At 40.5% G+C, this 16,823-nt stretch overlaps 1 protein-coding gene across 2 annotated transcripts; it reads right to left on the reverse strand.

The window, feature by feature from the left end:
• Positions 1–447: 447 nt before the first annotated feature.
• Positions 448–14,538, reverse strand: Minar2 (membrane integral NOTCH2 associated receptor 2). Of its 2 annotated transcripts, XM_021634125.2 has the most exons (5): positions 14,212–14,293; positions 12,238–12,295; positions 11,255–11,315; positions 5,118–5,342; positions 448–1,790 (listed from the first exon to the last, which is right to left on the reverse strand). In XM_021634125.2, the coding sequence occupies exons 3-5, from the start codon at positions 11,303–11,305 to the stop codon at positions 1,611–1,613; spliced, it is 456 nt and encodes a 151-aa protein (XP_021489800.1). In that variant the 5' UTR covers positions 11,306–11,315; positions 12,238–12,295; positions 14,212–14,293; the 3' UTR covers positions 448–1,610. The 2 variants fall into 2 exon arrangements, with proteins under 2 accessions (XP_021489800.1, XP_021489799.1); XM_021634124.2 differs by lacking the exons at positions 11,255–11,315; positions 12,238–12,295 and having other exon boundaries at positions 14,212–14,538.
• Between the last annotated feature and the right edge of the window lie 2,285 nt (positions 14,539–16,823).

Raw genomic sequence — 16,823 nt, forward strand, 5'->3', positions numbered from 1 at the left:
GCAGAAGAAATGAGTGTCCAAAGGTATCATAAATAAAAGGAGAGGAAGGCTGGAGAGTAGAGGAATCATAGGTGCTTGACTGGTAAGGAGAAAGGGGAGCTGTGTGGGGGCAGGGCAGGCCAGGAGCTCACAGGAGCTGCCTTCACATTTCAGCGGTTACGCATCCCAATGTGTTTGGAAAGCTTCATCAAGCCTTGTCTTGTAGAGACACGAATAACCCGGTTCAGCATGACTGCCATGCACGGTGACCCATGAGCAGTCAAGCTTTGAGGACATAGTGATAGCATGCAGTGTCTAAGGGCATCCGCAGTGGGAGTGAGCCTGGCATCGGGAGGACTCCCCCACCCCTGCCCCCTTCATTTCCCTGCCAATTTCTATGCCCTGAACTGGAACCCACAGCAAAAAGAAGAATAGCAAGGCACACAGTGCAAAGATCAGTATGACCAATTTTGCTTTGTACACAATGATTTATTGTCCGGTAAACTCTCGGTTTATACACCTTACTTCAAGTACCTTTATGAGCAATACAGCGAGATGGTAAGGCATTATCAAAGGGCACAAGAGGACAGCACTCTTTGGGAAAAAGAAAAAGAGTTTCATATGCTACAATCTTGTTTCATATGCTACAAAGCTCTATGCGTGACACTGAGGACCTTAGGGAAGATTTTCCTGGGAGGAGGACAGGGCAGACATGATTCTCTGTGTCATGGGGCTTTTTCCAGGTACTTGCACCCAGGAGAAGGATGTCAACAAGCATTGGAAATGACATACCCATTGAAGCAAAAGCTACTGTTACAAGGCAGCCACTCTTCTCCCTGAAGCTAGCTTCCTCCTCGCACAATCTTTTGTTCAGGCCTAACTGTCATTCAGCTGAATACTCAGGGGTGGCAGCTTTCCTGGAGTCTGTCCAGGTCCCCACCCCCTATGTCTGGTGAACATGTACCCACTGCCACTAGAGGTCCCACTTGTTGGCGCCTAATCCACAAAGGCAACTGGGTATAATGGAATTGATTCTACCACAACGGCTGACCAAGTTTATTTCTGCTAAAACACTAACATAAATTTGGATCGTTACAAAGGATTAGTAGGGAAATTAGAATAGGTTTGACCATCGTCTCCCTTCCACTTTCTTTTCCCCTCTAACTTCAACAGAGAGAAAGGAAAATAAAGCACATCTAAACTGACTGATAGCTCAGCAGAAGCCTTCCCGTAGCCCCAGCAGTTGGCTAGATTGGCTGGAGCTTCCCCAGGGCCCAGGGGAAAAGGAAGGAATGGTGCGGTGAAAATCAGATAAGCAAAATGAGCTCCGAGACAAGCAGCTGCCAGTCCTTAATGCTCTCTGCTATCATAAAGCTTGGTTGTGGTTGCATGAAGGGAGTGGCTTGGAAACATCTGTGTCACAAAGCACAAACCCCAGGCCGGAATCACACACACGTTTCATGGAACAAAGCAGAGGCTAGTGTAACACAAGCAATGCTCACTCACACTCTATAGGACAACGGTGTTTAGTTCACACAGTCAGCAACGCATATGTTCACAACGCACAGACAGGTTTCCCTGTAAGGATTTAGAAGGCGTTTGAGAGCTTTAAAGAAGCGACTGCAATTTTCTTAGGCGAATAAGGCGCTGAGTGTCACTATGGTAACCAAGATGGAGGACACGACGAGTAAAATCAGACCCATGTGACATAATTTTGATCGCTTGTTGCGCTTCTTCTTCTTTTTCAGCAAAGTGTCAAAACCTGGAGTGTACATATCCCCCAGCCAAAAGCGCAGGTCATTGGGGTTCTCCTAAAAGAAAATGACACAGGAAATATCACTGATGAGTGACCAGTCAGCATTACAGAAGGAGACATGACAAGAAGATAGCATCAGAGGCCCTGCGTTCACTGTTCTGCATAAGGCTTAAGTGCCGAGGCTCAAACAGTAGGCTTGACATCTCTAAATATCTGAGATACACTGCCACACCCTGTCTGGCCACAGGTACCTGCAGGAAATTTGTCTGCCTAACTCAGAATTTATTTATTAGGTGGCCTGCACAATTTCTGCATTAAATTGCTCACACTTCCAAGTAAGAAACATCAGCTTCATCTCTTAGCCAATTGTGTGTTTCTGACAGCTCATAAGTAATGGCTATAAATCAGTTGAGTTACTTGAAATACAATTATGATTACAATTCCTAGCTTTAAAGGGACCTTGGAGGTTTTGTCTCATCTCATGGCCGGGATAAGAATTTGGCAAGTTTCAGGAAATCCCTGACTGACTTCCATGAAGGGAGGACAGGCTAGGTGTTCACAGTACAGCTTCCACAGAGCATCACAGGGGACAGCTTTGCTCCCATTAGTGCCTGTCCATTGGGTTCTTCTGTCTCATTGGATCCATCTTCTTTAAGGTGCCAGAGAATCTCTCTAAGTCAGCCTGCTCTCAAGTACCAAATAAGTCTCAAATATATTCTACAATTCCATATGCTTTTTTTAAAAAAAAAAATACAATTGTTCCTCTAATCTCTAGGTTTAGTGCATAGGCCCTGTGTTTTGGCGGGGCATGCAGTCTCATACATTAAGTTTACAAAGATGGTTGAATGAGCACTTTCACATACCATCTGTAGGCCTTGGTTTTTCTTGCCTAGATAGTCTGAAGGATCTTTAACAGGCTGTCACCTTCAATGCTTTCACTGGATTTCTATCACCTAATGGTGTCACAAAAACCAGTTTCTTGTGGCTGGCAGCCTCTAGGGGCTTTGAACTAGTTTCAGAGTTAGGATTTTAGTGCTAGGAGAAGCATATATACACCTGTTAGGAGCTGAGGTGTATTTGGCAATTGTGATTCTCCAAAATGAAGGTGTAAGTGGGTTTAAACCACGTCCTAAGAAGTGCTTAAGAATTACAATTGAATTTGGAAGACCTGTGCAGTAGAATACTGCCGATTTAGGACCCTTATCTGCATCCCCTTGTTTTTGTTTAGTTTTGTTTTTAATCTTGTTCGTGTCCTAACCAGAGACATCCATTTTGCAACTTCAATTCTCTAATTTTTCTTTTCACCAATGGCTTCCCTAATGGGGACAATCCCCTCCTAAATCCTCACTTTGGCACGCATTGGTAATTAAGTGTATCATTTCTTTTATCTTTTCTGACTTAATTACTCTTAGCAATTTAGAAAAATGGTGACACGTCGAGGCACTTGGGACCTTTATAGTCTATAGATGGTATCAAGATTACAAAAATCATGGGTCTGAAGAGATGACTCATCAGTTAAGAGGGATGGCTGCTCTACCAGAGGACCTGGATTAGATTCCCTGTACCCACACAGCCTCTGTAACCCCATGACATCTTCTTGCGGCCTCCTAGGGCACTGCATGCATGAGATGCGCAGACGCATGCACAGGCTAAACACCCAGGCAAGTAAAATAAAAGTGAAAGTTAAACAAGTTACAAACTTAAATGAGAAGCTCTACCTGCTATTTATGAGAAAAGGACAGAAGTGCCAACGTCATGAAATATAATATGGAGTTTCATAATATGCTGTTCTAATGACAGCAGAAGATTCCCAGAATCCCAGATTCTTGTGGGAGTTAACACTGAGGAAGCCATAGTGAAGCCAGTACACAGATCAGCCTGAGAGTTTCTCTGAGAAGTGTGTGTGTGCACAGACTACAGAGGGGACTGGTGGTGTCAGCAACACAGCACATCCATTCTATTCATGTGTGATCTTGTAGATTTAACTTAAAAAATTAATTACCAATTATCTTCAATTTCCTAAGCCGGAGATCTAAACTTACGAACAAACAACAAAAAGAAAAAAAAATTGATTTTTGAAATTGGCATATGAAAATCACAGTCTTTGAATCCAGTGAACTATTTCTATTTACTCATTTAGATGGATTTGTGTGCAGGCAGGGAAAAAGCATCTGTCTCCACAGCCCCCTTGTCACATATACACACAGCAAAGACAAGACAACAGGCCTTAGATGGTGCCCAGCAGTAAATGACTTTTCATGAAATAAATTAGTGTACCCCCCCCATAACAGACTTAATGCTATGAAGTCTTTAGTAAGAAACATGAGATTAAACAAAAACAAAGACAAGAAAAAGAAATGCACTGTTGTTGTCTTTTGGAAATTTCTCAGAAAGGCACCAAAGAGGAGGTACGTTCAAGGTAGGAGATTAAGAGCTGTCAGGGATTCTAGACGTAATAGATTTCAAGGAACGTACGCTCAAGGCTTAAAACTTGTGTGCACAACATGAGCATCTATGGTACTCTTCAAAAAAAAAAAAAAAATTGTGCTCCACTTCAGGTGGCTAAGGTGTAAACTTGGACCAGACACACATTTTTAAACGAAGGGTACTTGGGAAATGTCAGGCTTTTCTGGCCTAAGGCAGGTGGAAGCAAGCCAAGACGTGTCAGGAATCTAGTTCTTTTAGACAACACAGGGACCACTTTGGTTTTCAGGTATTTGGGTCTTCTGTGTGTGGCTGACATCAGAGGAAGAAAAGAAAAGGTAGGGGGAAGAGAAATCATAAGCTGGATGACTGAGTTCATTGCATACTTCTCCTTGTTGAAATGTTTTGTTTTGACACACAAGAAAAATGAGCAAAATGTAAACCTGCCATCTTAAATCATTCGGTGGGCTTGGAATGTTAAAAAACGATCACTGTGATTACTGGGAAGGGCTTCCCTGCACAGTGCCAAACTGAGTCCCATCATTTCATAAGTAGCTTTGAAGAAAAAATGTACAGTGAAAAATTTATCCCTAAGTGTTCTTGAGCATAAACAATTATATAAGATTACAAACTAGGGCAAACACATGTGACCTTAAAATTTAATTAAAAACAAAACCAAAACAACAAAAATGCTGCCTTTCATCTTCCGAGGAGAACTTTATTCATTACTGCTCCTCCTTTCTTCTCTCTACATTACACAGATGCCATTGGTTGAGTAAAACACAAAACAAATAAATAACCCCACACAGTGGCTGGGAAAAAGAAATGATCCCAAGGACCAAGAGGACCTGTGGTCTGGAGATTTTGTGTTCGGTGAAGAACTCCTGTCATGCCTACACCTTTTCAGGATCACTTAGCTGATCTGTTAGCAAATTAAGATCATTCTTACAATACACACCTTCAGATGTCCGGAGAGATTTGTGTGCACAGAATGCTTATCATACTCTTCAATAGTCCATGAAGGATTCTTTTTTCTTTCCTCCATAGCTTCTTCCAAACTTACGTCACCATATAATGGGTTATTCTTCATAACTGGAGACACGGATGGTGGAGGGCTGTCAGGAAGGACTGGGCTCTCCCCGCTAATTCCCTTAGTTCGTTGAGTAGCAGCGTTATTTTCCCTCTGTTGGGAGATTAGAAAACAAGGCTTTTATTAGAAGCTGGTGTTGCTGGGGGCAGAGGAGCCCAAATCACAGAAATCTGTATCTGCAAATTTGTTGTTTCTGTCTCATACCCAACAGATTACACAATGAATTATGAAATAACTCTGGGATCTACTTTGATCTACGATCCTTCCATTAACTGAGTTCTCTCTTTGTATGTTTTGTTGTTCAGTTTAATATCCATTTCAATAATACTTTCCAGTTACAAAGACAGAATTATATTCTGCAATTCATCTACTTTCTGAAGAAACACAGTTTTCCAGCTCGTCTGCGTTAGAGTTTAATGGCATTTATGTCTTTTAATGTATTTCAAGATTCATAAAAGTAATACTTAATATTATTGTTTGAAACCAGAAAATTAAGATTGAAAACATTTTCTAGGACCGCAAGTTGGCTCTGCGGATAAAGGTGATTCCTGCAAACTTGCCAGCCTCGATTTGATCTCTGGACCCTCACAGCACAAGAGAATGGGATCTACAAGCTGTAACACCTTGTTTATGTCCTCTGCATACACATGTCCTGGAAAGAACACATATGTGTATGAACACACACGCATGTGCACACACAAACACTTTTCAGTGGATCTGCCTGTAGGCTGGCATAAGTAGGGCCATGCAGGGGTCCAAGTTTTGTGAGTCCTCACCCTTGCTGATTTGGGAATTTGGGTGCTGCAGTCGCCTGTGAGTCCCCCTTGTTCCCGTAGATTACTGTAATAAACTTATTGTTAACCCAAGCTAGACTTGGGTGGAATCATTTCTTTGGTCTGTTATCAGTAGCCTACCTGAGGTGGAACGACATTTGATCCCATCTCCCTGGCTTCAGGAAAAGCCATAGAGCAACCGAGTCAATTTAATACCATTCACCTCTAGGTGTCTGCTGACCAGCTGTCTGCTAGAGAAATTAATTCTTCACTTTCAAAAATTTAAAAATTTGATATTGAGTCGCTGGGAAGACTCCTGTGTTCAAATTTTCTGGTTCTGTTGCTCTCCTCGTGGGGTTTCTGTCCTCTCCAGATCTTACTATTTCCCACTTCTTACATAAGATTCCACACGCTTTGAAAATTTGAACACAGGGGTCTTCTCAGAGACTCATACTCCAACCAAGTACCAGGCATGGAGATAACCTAGAGCCCCTGCACAGATGTAGCCCATGGCAGTTTAGTGTCCAAGTGTGTTCCATAGTAATGGGAAAGAGGGACTGTCTCTGACATAATCTGATTGGCCTGCTCTTTGATCACCTCCCCCTGAGGGTGGAGCAGCCTTACCAGGGCACAGAAGATGACAATGCAGCCACTCCTGATGTGATCTGATAGACTAAGATCAGAAGGAAGGAGAGGAGGACCTCCTTTATCAGTGGACTTGGGCAGAAGCATGTGTGAAGAAGGGGAAGGGAGGGTGAGACCGGGAGGGGAGGAGGGAGGAGCTTATGGGGGGATACAAAGTGAATAAAGTATAATTAATAAAATAAAATTTTAAAACAATTGATATTGGAACATAGTATAGACATAGAAAGGAACACACACATGACAAATACATGTGCTTTCCCCACAAATTTTCAATTGTGTGTGTGTGTATGTGTAAAACATGGCGACTGAACCTAAGAACATTGGAAATATACCAATAAGAATCATCTCCTTTTGAGTTGTGTGTAAAACTACCTCAGGTCATATTCCGATGACCTCAGCATTTCTTAGAACATAAAGGTTACATTAAATATGTAGTTATATAAACTAAAATTGTAGACTTGCTTGATATGGCCTGGCCACCTTTTGAAATAACTGGTAAGTAAAGAGGGAAATAATATAGATAAAACCATCTGTGTTATCCTGGGCATTGGGTTTCTATGACTTTGAAAAAAATATTTATTCACTTTACATGTATTAGTGTTTTACTGCATGTATGTATGTATATCAAGCGCAGGCCAGGTACTCTCCAAGACCAGAGAAGATACAGAGCCCTTGAAACTTGAGTTAAAGATACTGCGGATGCTGGGAATCAAACCTGGGTCCACAGAAAGAGTAGCAAGTGAGCCATCTCTCCTTCCTTGAAACTTTAATAAATGCACTTTTCACATAGAGTTCACTTCAGAGACAGTCTCTAACTTTAACTTGGTTTTTGTCTGCTAAAAGTCAATTTATAGACTATGATGCTATGTCATGTCATCAAATGATGAACTTTATCATTAAGCATTTATCTTTAAGCATCAAGCTTAAAGTAGCTTTATAAGTGTTGTTCTAAATCAAATAAAAACAATTTTACAAGAAATTAAGGTTGTTTGGGCTCAGCATAATTAAAATGCTATTGTTTTCTTCAAGTCTGGGTGGCTTTGATCATGTTTGGAGCAGGCTAACTCCTCTGATATGTACAAATTTTCTTTGTTAGGTTCCTTTCCTGCTCCTGGAATGTAAATAAGAGGTTTGATAAATGAGTGAAATAAAATGTGTGGCTAAAGAAAAGTATATATAAACTATAAAACATATACAGATTTAGAAGAATTAATGTATGATGGTATCAAACAGTCAGAAGTAGATTCTAAGGTAGAATTTAAGCCTTATTTATCATTCTTACCTCTGAAGGACACACCAAAAAAAAAAAAACTTAATATAAAGATTTATTGCTAATCTGAAAAAAAACACAATTATTTTCTTATAATTTATACATTAATAAATTACTCAAAAATAATTTGATGGAATTACTGGGACGTAGCTCAAAGACTGAATACACGCTTAGATTACTGAAGATCTCCAAGACAGCCAAATAAATAGCAATTATTAATTAATGGTAGGATAAAAATAAATACTAGTTATGGGGTTGGAGATGTAGTTCAGTGGTGGAGTGCTTACCTAGCAAGAGTGAATCTCCAGGTTTAAATAGCAGTTTGCAAAAAAAAATTTGTTGTGGTTGATTTGTATTTTGCTATTTTTTCCCAAACAGATTTAAGAAAATAAGGAACATATATGCAAGCCCAACTTTCCATGCTACATCTTAGGGAAACTACTAAGTAGAAAATGCAGTAGCATTTGTATGATTTTAATCAACTGAACTGTAAAATAAATTCCATTTAAAATATTTATTTAAGGAAGTAACACTTCAAAGTTTAGCTAGACTTTCACTATTAAGCCAAACTTTGCCCATTTATTTTTATCCATTTTAATCCTAATACTTCAATGTGCAAGTAAAATATCACTTAATAAAAGAGCTGGAAGACATTACTCAGGCAAACAAAATCTAAAGGTTAGCAGCTAATAGGCTATTAAACCAAGAAACTCTAAAAATATAAATCAATAGTCAGGGAGATGAAGACAAAGGAATGTTGAAAAGTAAATAGAAATTGCTAAGATGGAAATAATATGATGATTTGAGTTTTAAAGTGAACTAAAGAATTAGATGTTAATAAGTTTAACACAGGTGTTGTTAATTAAGAAACTAAGAATTGGAGGGAAAGGATAAAGCTGTTGTTCAAACTGAAGAAAGACTGTTTATCTCCAAATTACTAGGTTGGTAAAGATGATAAAGGCAAGCTGATAGATCTCTAAGTGGTTTGGGTATAAATGAAGGCCATCTCAAAAGCATATAAAGGAAAAGTCACACGTGGGAAATAGAAGCAGGCTCAACTCGATATAGAAGTGACAAAGACTGGCAAATTAGATGTTAAGATGTAAACTTAACTATTCAATATTTAATACCTAGATTCGATTTTAAGGACTCAGGAAGCATGAAAGTAGAAAAGAACGTACGATAAGGCAGGCATGTATGAACACAGAGACCTGAGCATGGCGACTGGCTGAACGAAACCCGTTTTGTTTCCTCGGTTGAGTGCAGTGTCTGGCTTCTTTAGTCTGCCCTGAAATTAGTTTTGGGGTCAGGCTTTGCAAAGCCAAGAAAGTGCAGCAGAAGTGACTTGAGGACATGTCCAATCTGTTTCCAAACGTTTCCACATGATCTCTGCCCCTTTCTGTTGTTGTCGTTTGATACTATAGACAGGGATCTGAGATGGCAGGACCATAAAATAAGCAACTCAAAAACACTGTCACTACTTGAAAAGAGAGGGGCCTACGCCCAGGCCATCTGCTGCTCCTCAGGCTTCTCGTAATCGAGAAGGACTGCTTATACTGCCTGGTACTTTGCCACTTGTCACAGTGGAGACAAGTGTCCAAAGCTGGAGACTTGCTGGAAAGCGGCATCTGCATCCCACTGCTGTGGCACTCCAGAACCAGGAAGAAATACTAACAGCTTTATTCTGGCTTGCTTTGTACATGTACAGTGTATGCACATGATTCTCTGTGTGCAGTGCTTGTATGAATACATGCAAGGGCACATGTGTGCATGAGTGGACAACAGAGGCTGACACTAGATGTCTTCCTTAATCACGCTACTCTTTATTTACTTATGTATTTATGCTTTATGTATTTATTTATTTATCTTTGAGACAAGGTCTTTTGTTGAGCTTGGAACTCAGCTGGACTGGCTGAGTGTGAGCTCCAGGGGTCCATCTGTCCCAACACCACCTCACCCTAGCACTGGAATTACAGAAATGTGGCCCTAGGCCCAGCTTTTCATGTGAACATCAAAGAGCTAAATTCAGAGCATCGAACTTTCATGTGGGATCATTTCACCATCTGAGCCATATCTCTACCTCCTGCAAATGGAAGCTTGAAGACGGTTATTCATGTTCTACAGCAAAAGTCATTTGCTATAAATCTTAATATGGTAAGCTTAGAGACAGTCATTACTAACTTTAGTAGTTACTTGTAGCAAATCTGAGAACTATATAGAGTCATATATAACCAATCAGAACATTTGTATATGACAAGAGTTGGGGAATTCAACAGGATGATTCCAAGTGTGCAAGGAGGGTCCAGAAGCCTGGTGCTTCCCAGTGTAACAGCTGTAGGCCCCGAACAATGAGATGTAAAATTACTTACTAACAAACAAACAAAAAATACAAAGATGAGGGAAATGTCCCAGCTATATGCAGTAAGTGAAGGCAAAGATGATGCTGAAGGCATGGATTATAAGCCTCAGGGTTGGTGGTCATTAAGCCAGAAACTAGAGGAATGAAGACAGGAAATCAAGGTCCAAAGGCCAGTTTGAGACCCATGCCTTTAAAAGACTTTTAGCTGTCTTTTATATCTGTAAGAACGAACCACTGGAGACTAAATAAAAAAGACCTATATTAATGAATAGTTAAATAAATTGCTGAAGACACTACAAGATGATAACCTGAGTCTTTAAAAAAAATTACTTGGGAACTCCTGGAAAACACAACCATCTGCATCTCTACTCATTTAGACATAAAAACTGAGAATAACTACAAAAACAACAGACCAAAGACTGAGAAAACAATGGTAAGCCCAGGTCTCTAAATTCCCAGGAAAAATGAGTAGAAGTAAGATCTGAGACCTTCCCAGAAGCATGAGGCTGTACAGAACGAGACCAAGATGTCCTGAAAGGGAGCAGACATAGCAGTGACCCTGCCTCACCTCCAGGGAAGTACTTCCAGAGAGACTTCAGAAGGACTTGGGAATAGTGACTTCTCTACTGCTTACAAAGAAAGAAGTACTGTAACAACCTGCTTCTTTACAGGGAAGTTTGCAGGATGGCTCGCAGGAGCCCTTGCTAAGGGTGGTGCTGAGGCAGAATCTAGCTGATAGATGATCTCAGCTGTCAGTTCTGTGCGAGGTTTAAAAAGATACAATCTGTGCGTATACACACACATATGCTAGATTACATATAATATATCTGAAGGATCTTAACGATGGCATCTATCTGTTTCAAACAATGGGAATGAGGTGGTGCCTGGCCAGAGGAAAACCCATTTCCTCTTCAGTGACACACAACAGTTGTGCTGAAAGTCAAGCTTGATTACTAACCTCCCCAACAGTGTGTGTGTCTTCCTCTCTGTCCTCTTGCTCTGCAGGCATAATGCAGATTCTTATATTGTAGAAAAGACATCCAGGAGGGGGAAAAAAAAAAAAAAAAACGTAAATTATGCCTTTAGGTAAGCCTCTGAGGATGTGTGCGGCACTGACATCTCAGGGGCGCAGATGTGATATATACCCTATTGCATTACTAGATTTGGGTGTACTTGTTCCTACAACATGCTACAGGGAACTGGTACAGAAAACAGAATATCATGATACACTACAAGTATCAAGCGAAATAGACTTAAAGCAAGAAACTGTTAGATACAAAGGTTTTGAGTAAAAGTAACATCATTGGCAGAGTATGATAACTCTAAAATGTTATGTACGTTATATAAAATATTGTAACAATAAAAATTAATCATTAAAACTGCATATATCTATACAAAAGATTCCTAAGGATAAAGACAAACAATAAAATTAACAAACCCAATCAATGGACATTAATAGTTGGAAATACTACATTTTGTATTTTAGAAACATTGATAGTGTGATAGATTTTAATGAACACAAACAACATAGTTAATAACCTAGAAATCAACAAAAGCATATCCCCAATCCAAATCTTGTAAACATTACGACTACATTTTAAATGACAAGCAATGGAAATGTTTTAACTTATGACACAGTGAAAGTAAAATGTGGTGTTACAAAATGCTAGGCCAAAGCACAAATGCATGCATACACACACTCACATACAAACACACACACATATGCAAACATAAGCTCATATACATGTACATATAGCAGCACACATGCACAGGATAAACACACACACATACAAATGCTTGAACATAAAAGAAACCTCGCAGAGACACCTACGGAATGTAGGTATTTAAGGAGAACAGTAGTGCAGGACACAAAAGCAATGATGAATGGAAGTCAGGACATGAAACCAGAGAAAAAGCCTGTCTGGAAATACTGATACCCACTTCTCACCACTGGCTTTCCACTCCAGCTCACAGATTTCCTCTGAGAATTCCCAGGGTTCTGAAACCAATGTGAAAGGAGTCAGAAATAGTAAACAAAAACAAAAGAAAATCCCTTTGAGTCCATCTGCTCACTAGGATGGCTTTAAACATTATATCACTTAATTTAAAACTATGTTTTATTCTGTATGTATGTGTCCACCCACATGCCTGGGCACTGGTAGATAAAGGCATGCTCCACCACGCCTGGTTGAGGAAGAAAAAAAATTTTAAGCATGGTTCTATTTCAAAATTGCATGTTCCCATTTTATATTTACTTACTTTTTACTAAATAAGTCAGTTCTTGATTTTGAGATCCACTTGAGCCAATTGTGATGATCATATGGGCTAACTAGTAGTTTGAGCCACACCTACCTAATTTCCTGTTTTGCACTTGTCTTCCATGACTCCTCACCATCCATTACTTCAGAAGGAAAATGATCCTCACTAAATTCCTTGTCATTCTCTTTTAGGGTAAAAAGGTAATTTATTTGAGATTTATCAAAGATCAGAAATATACATCTTTGTTCCTTGAATAATATTTAGGCCCCAAAGGGCCTGTATAAAAAGTTGCCTGTTGGAAATTTGCATTTCCTTACGGTTTGAGTTTTAATTGTGGAATTCCAAATGGAGACAGTATGTCAACCAACCACAGCCCCTAAACAAAAGATGCTATAAGATTTCTGTGTCATACCTCCACCTCCCCCAATCTTCTCACTATGTGACCCTATGATGTACTTCATCGACAGTATGAAGGGGAGGGGCAAGATATTCTGAAATCATTTTTAATAATGTTGTTCTGTGACATGAACAGTGAAGTAAAGGAGGATCTTTATTTCCTTTAACCAAGAAAAACACCAAACAATGATAAGCAGGTTTGTTTAGAAAGCCACAAGGCCTTGAGGATTACAAAACATGGATGCAATGGTTTAAAAAAAAATCAGGCTGATGACTTATAATGGAAATAAGTTGAACCCTTTACAGGGCAGAGGCAACTTACATAATCACTCAAGTGTATACGACTCTGAATGAACTCATGACATAGGTCCCAAAGAGGCTACAAACACACCACAAGCCAGTCACTGTACACTAGGATTCATGAGGAGCAACTGTTCTTAAAAGCAAACAAATTTCTGTCGAGGGAATTTGAAAACTCCAAAGGACTTAACGACTTACAGGGGCTTGTAGGTCAGTTTACATCAGCTCTGAAACAAAATGCCTTTTCCTCTTTCTACATGGAGTCACCCTCAACGCCATTAGCCTTCACATCTTAAAACAAGATTATCCCTGTTTGATTAGCTGTGCCTCAGCAGGGGCCTTTGTGTTGGTCTCAGCAGATGGAATTCATCAGTTTGATTCTTTTGTGAAAGATCAAGAGCAATAAGCTCTGCCTTGGATTGGAAGGCCTTCTTCCTATGGCTGGCCTACGCAGACAGACACCTGTGGAAGACCTGCATCTGAGCTGAGAGCCATTACTTTCCACGGGGGAAAGTGGCCAGTCACTCCTCGGTATCCTTTGAGCTTCTCTATCAAAGGAACGGGAGTCTAAAAGGGGCAAAAGCAAGCCTCAGGCTCTTTCAGAGCCTTGCTCAGTAAACATGTTTTATGCATAGATTACACTGGCAGAGGTTAAGTATTTCTTCCCTTTAAGCTTATTTGAAAACGTTACAGTTGGTTTGAAATGTTCTGAAAGGAAGGAGTAAATGAGACCCACACAATACTGAAACAAAGGCAGGCAGAGAAGTCAGGGATTGGAAGGGAGTGTGCAGGTAGGAGAATTTGCACAACATACGCAGAGCTTACAGGAAGGCGGGGGAGGAATAAACAGCTTCTCTGTATCTCCCACCCCAAGCCTACTTCTTCACACGAATAAAAAAATGTCACATAGTGAGAAAGAAACAAGCTCCCACCCTATATTTATACGCCATTAGATCCTACCTGTGAGTAGACAAGGTTTTGCCAGTGTTGTGTAGCAGGATAATTTCCACCCGGAAATCTCGCGAGGCTAGCCTGTAGAAGGGTTGAGCTCCTCATTAAAGACTTCACGTCAAGCTGCAGGAATTTGTCAGGATGGTTGTTATTGGGCAAAACAGAAAGATCCATGTCCCCTTTCATCTACAGTGGAAACAAAGCAAGCGAAAGCTGCTCCTGTCAGACGCCTCCATTATTAATGAGCTTGAAGATGCTCCGGCTGGCATCTGAAACCAGGTCTCCCGGCTGCACACAAAAGCCACTTTCAAAGGCCACGTCAGCACATAGGAACAAAACAACAAAGCAGTAAACGGCCCTCCCTTCTACCTTACAACACACACACACACACACACACACACACACACACACACACACACACACACAATGCTGAAATTGAATTGCACTAAAAAGGGTACATCAATTAAAATTAATAGAATGGGAAAATCATATGTGATAAGCACTAATACCTCTCCCCATTCAGAGTCCAACATGGCTATTTTGTATAATAAAGCTGAGGTAATCTAGTAAGAAAGCCCATGCGTTGCAGCCCAGCAGTCTCTCGAAGAGAAACACTGTTTGATTTTGCTTTCTGTACTGCTACAGTAAAACAGCTACTACTCAGCCTCTCCCGAGAAGCCCAATCTCATCCCTTCTCAGGTTTTGTATCCACCTGTCAAGCTTGTGGTAAACTTAACTGGGTTGAGGTTGGCAGCTTGTTCTAAGCGGGAAAACAGCAGGCATGTGCCTTGTGGGTTGTTGCAGTAAGTCCCTAACACACTGCGGGACCCCTCAATTTCCAGTTCCCTTTGACTCTACCCCTAGCAGATGAATGCCTATGACATTTGGTGTTCCCACGACGGATTTGGAACCCGAAGATAACCAGGCACTGAGTTTGGATGATGATGTGTGTTGTAAGCGAACCCATCTGTTGTTAAAACAGCCAAGGTCAGGGTGACTTTACGGCCAGCATAGGCAGCCAACAACTGATTAATTTAATGTAGGCATGCTCTCTGTGCACAAGACACTCTATAAATGGCCTCTGCCTCTCACCTAAAAAGTATGGGATTTCATTTGGAGAAAGCAGCCTTCCCACTTGCAGGACTAGAGAATGGTAGAAATATCATGGCTCCTAAAACACTTCAGTTGTCTGTTATTTTCTGTTACTTTACCATCTGTATAAATTCCTCTGATGTAGCAGGAAGGCTTCTCTTTCAGAGGCAGTGTGGTTCCATGTGGAATATATCAGGAATAGATTTCAGAAGAGGGCCATAGAGCTCACAAGATTCAGGATGTTCTTGAATCAGGCAAGACACTGGAGAGCACTTACCTTCTTTAGAGAAAAAACTCCTGAGCGTGTGCGTGTGTGAGTGGACCAAACCTGACCTATTTATAGTCGTAAGCTTAATCGAGAAGCTAACATTTTTCAACATGAAATCTTACAATGACTGTTATATCTTTTGGGTGATTATGACATGTTTTGCTAGAAAAAGCAATGGGTACTTAATAATGACAGTTAATAACAAAACAATCAAACCACTAATGTTCCAAGAATCAAGTTTATTATGTGCTTATCATGTGCTTGATATATGCTGGCTGCTGCCAGAAAATATCTAATGAACAAGTATTTCTCAGACTGCTTTCCCTAAAGTATTCTTTGGGGGAGAATACACATCTTCAAGAAGAGCCTAACTTGTGTTTGGCTCTCTGTACTGGCAAGTGGAGACAGGGAACTTACATCCAAACAGATTTGATTAGACCCCTTTCTTAGCCAAAGTATGAGGTAGGTGAAATGAGCAGTCAGTCCTCCTTAGGCCTCTTCCAGATTTCTATGCATTGCCCCATGCACCAGAGTTTTGCATTCTGTTTATTTGCAGGGTCTCCATCTTTCCCCGCGTTCTGTCTTTATCCTAAAACCCACCACTTCTCATTTCTTACTGCCATCCTTGAAGCTCATATGTTGCAAAAAAGAAAAAAAAAAACATACTATCCTCTCCATTCTGATGGCCTTCCCCACCAAACTGACATATCTATTTGCATCCAAGACTTCTCCTCTCATCCCCCCATCTCTTGAAGGTCTCATCTGTGAGTGACAGGGGACACTGAACCTTCCAGAAAACCCTAAAGTCTTTTCAGTGAATATGAGTTTTCCTCCTTGAAATGCTAGGTGATTTATTTATACTTTCATCTGTTTTATGATTTTATGTTTAATACTGTTTGCCAATTTGAAACTCTGCAGAATAACATAGGAGACAATCCCCTGAGGATGCCTATGAGATATTATCTAGACTCAATTAATAAAGAAAAACCCTTTCTTAGCCAGGTGTGGTGGCACATGCCTGTAATCCCAAAATTCTGGGGGGAATAAGAGGGCTGAGGCAGGCGGATCTCTGTGAGTTCAAGGCCAACCTTGTCTACAAAGTGAGTCCAGAAGAACCAAGGCTACTTAGAGAAACCCTGTCTCAAGTAACAACCCGCTCCCCTCCCCCTAAAAGAAAAAGAAAAACCCATTCTTAACTGTGGGTGGTGCCATTCCATGTATGGAAGAAAATCAATTGAGCACACTCATTCACCTCTGTCTG

The sequence above is a fragment of the Meriones unguiculatus genome, chromosome 2 (genome assembly GCF_030254825.1).
Source record: "Meriones unguiculatus strain TT.TT164.6M chromosome 2, Bangor_MerUng_6.1, whole genome shotgun sequence".
Taxonomy (NCBI): Eukaryota; Metazoa; Chordata; class Mammalia; order Rodentia; family Muridae; genus Meriones; species Meriones unguiculatus.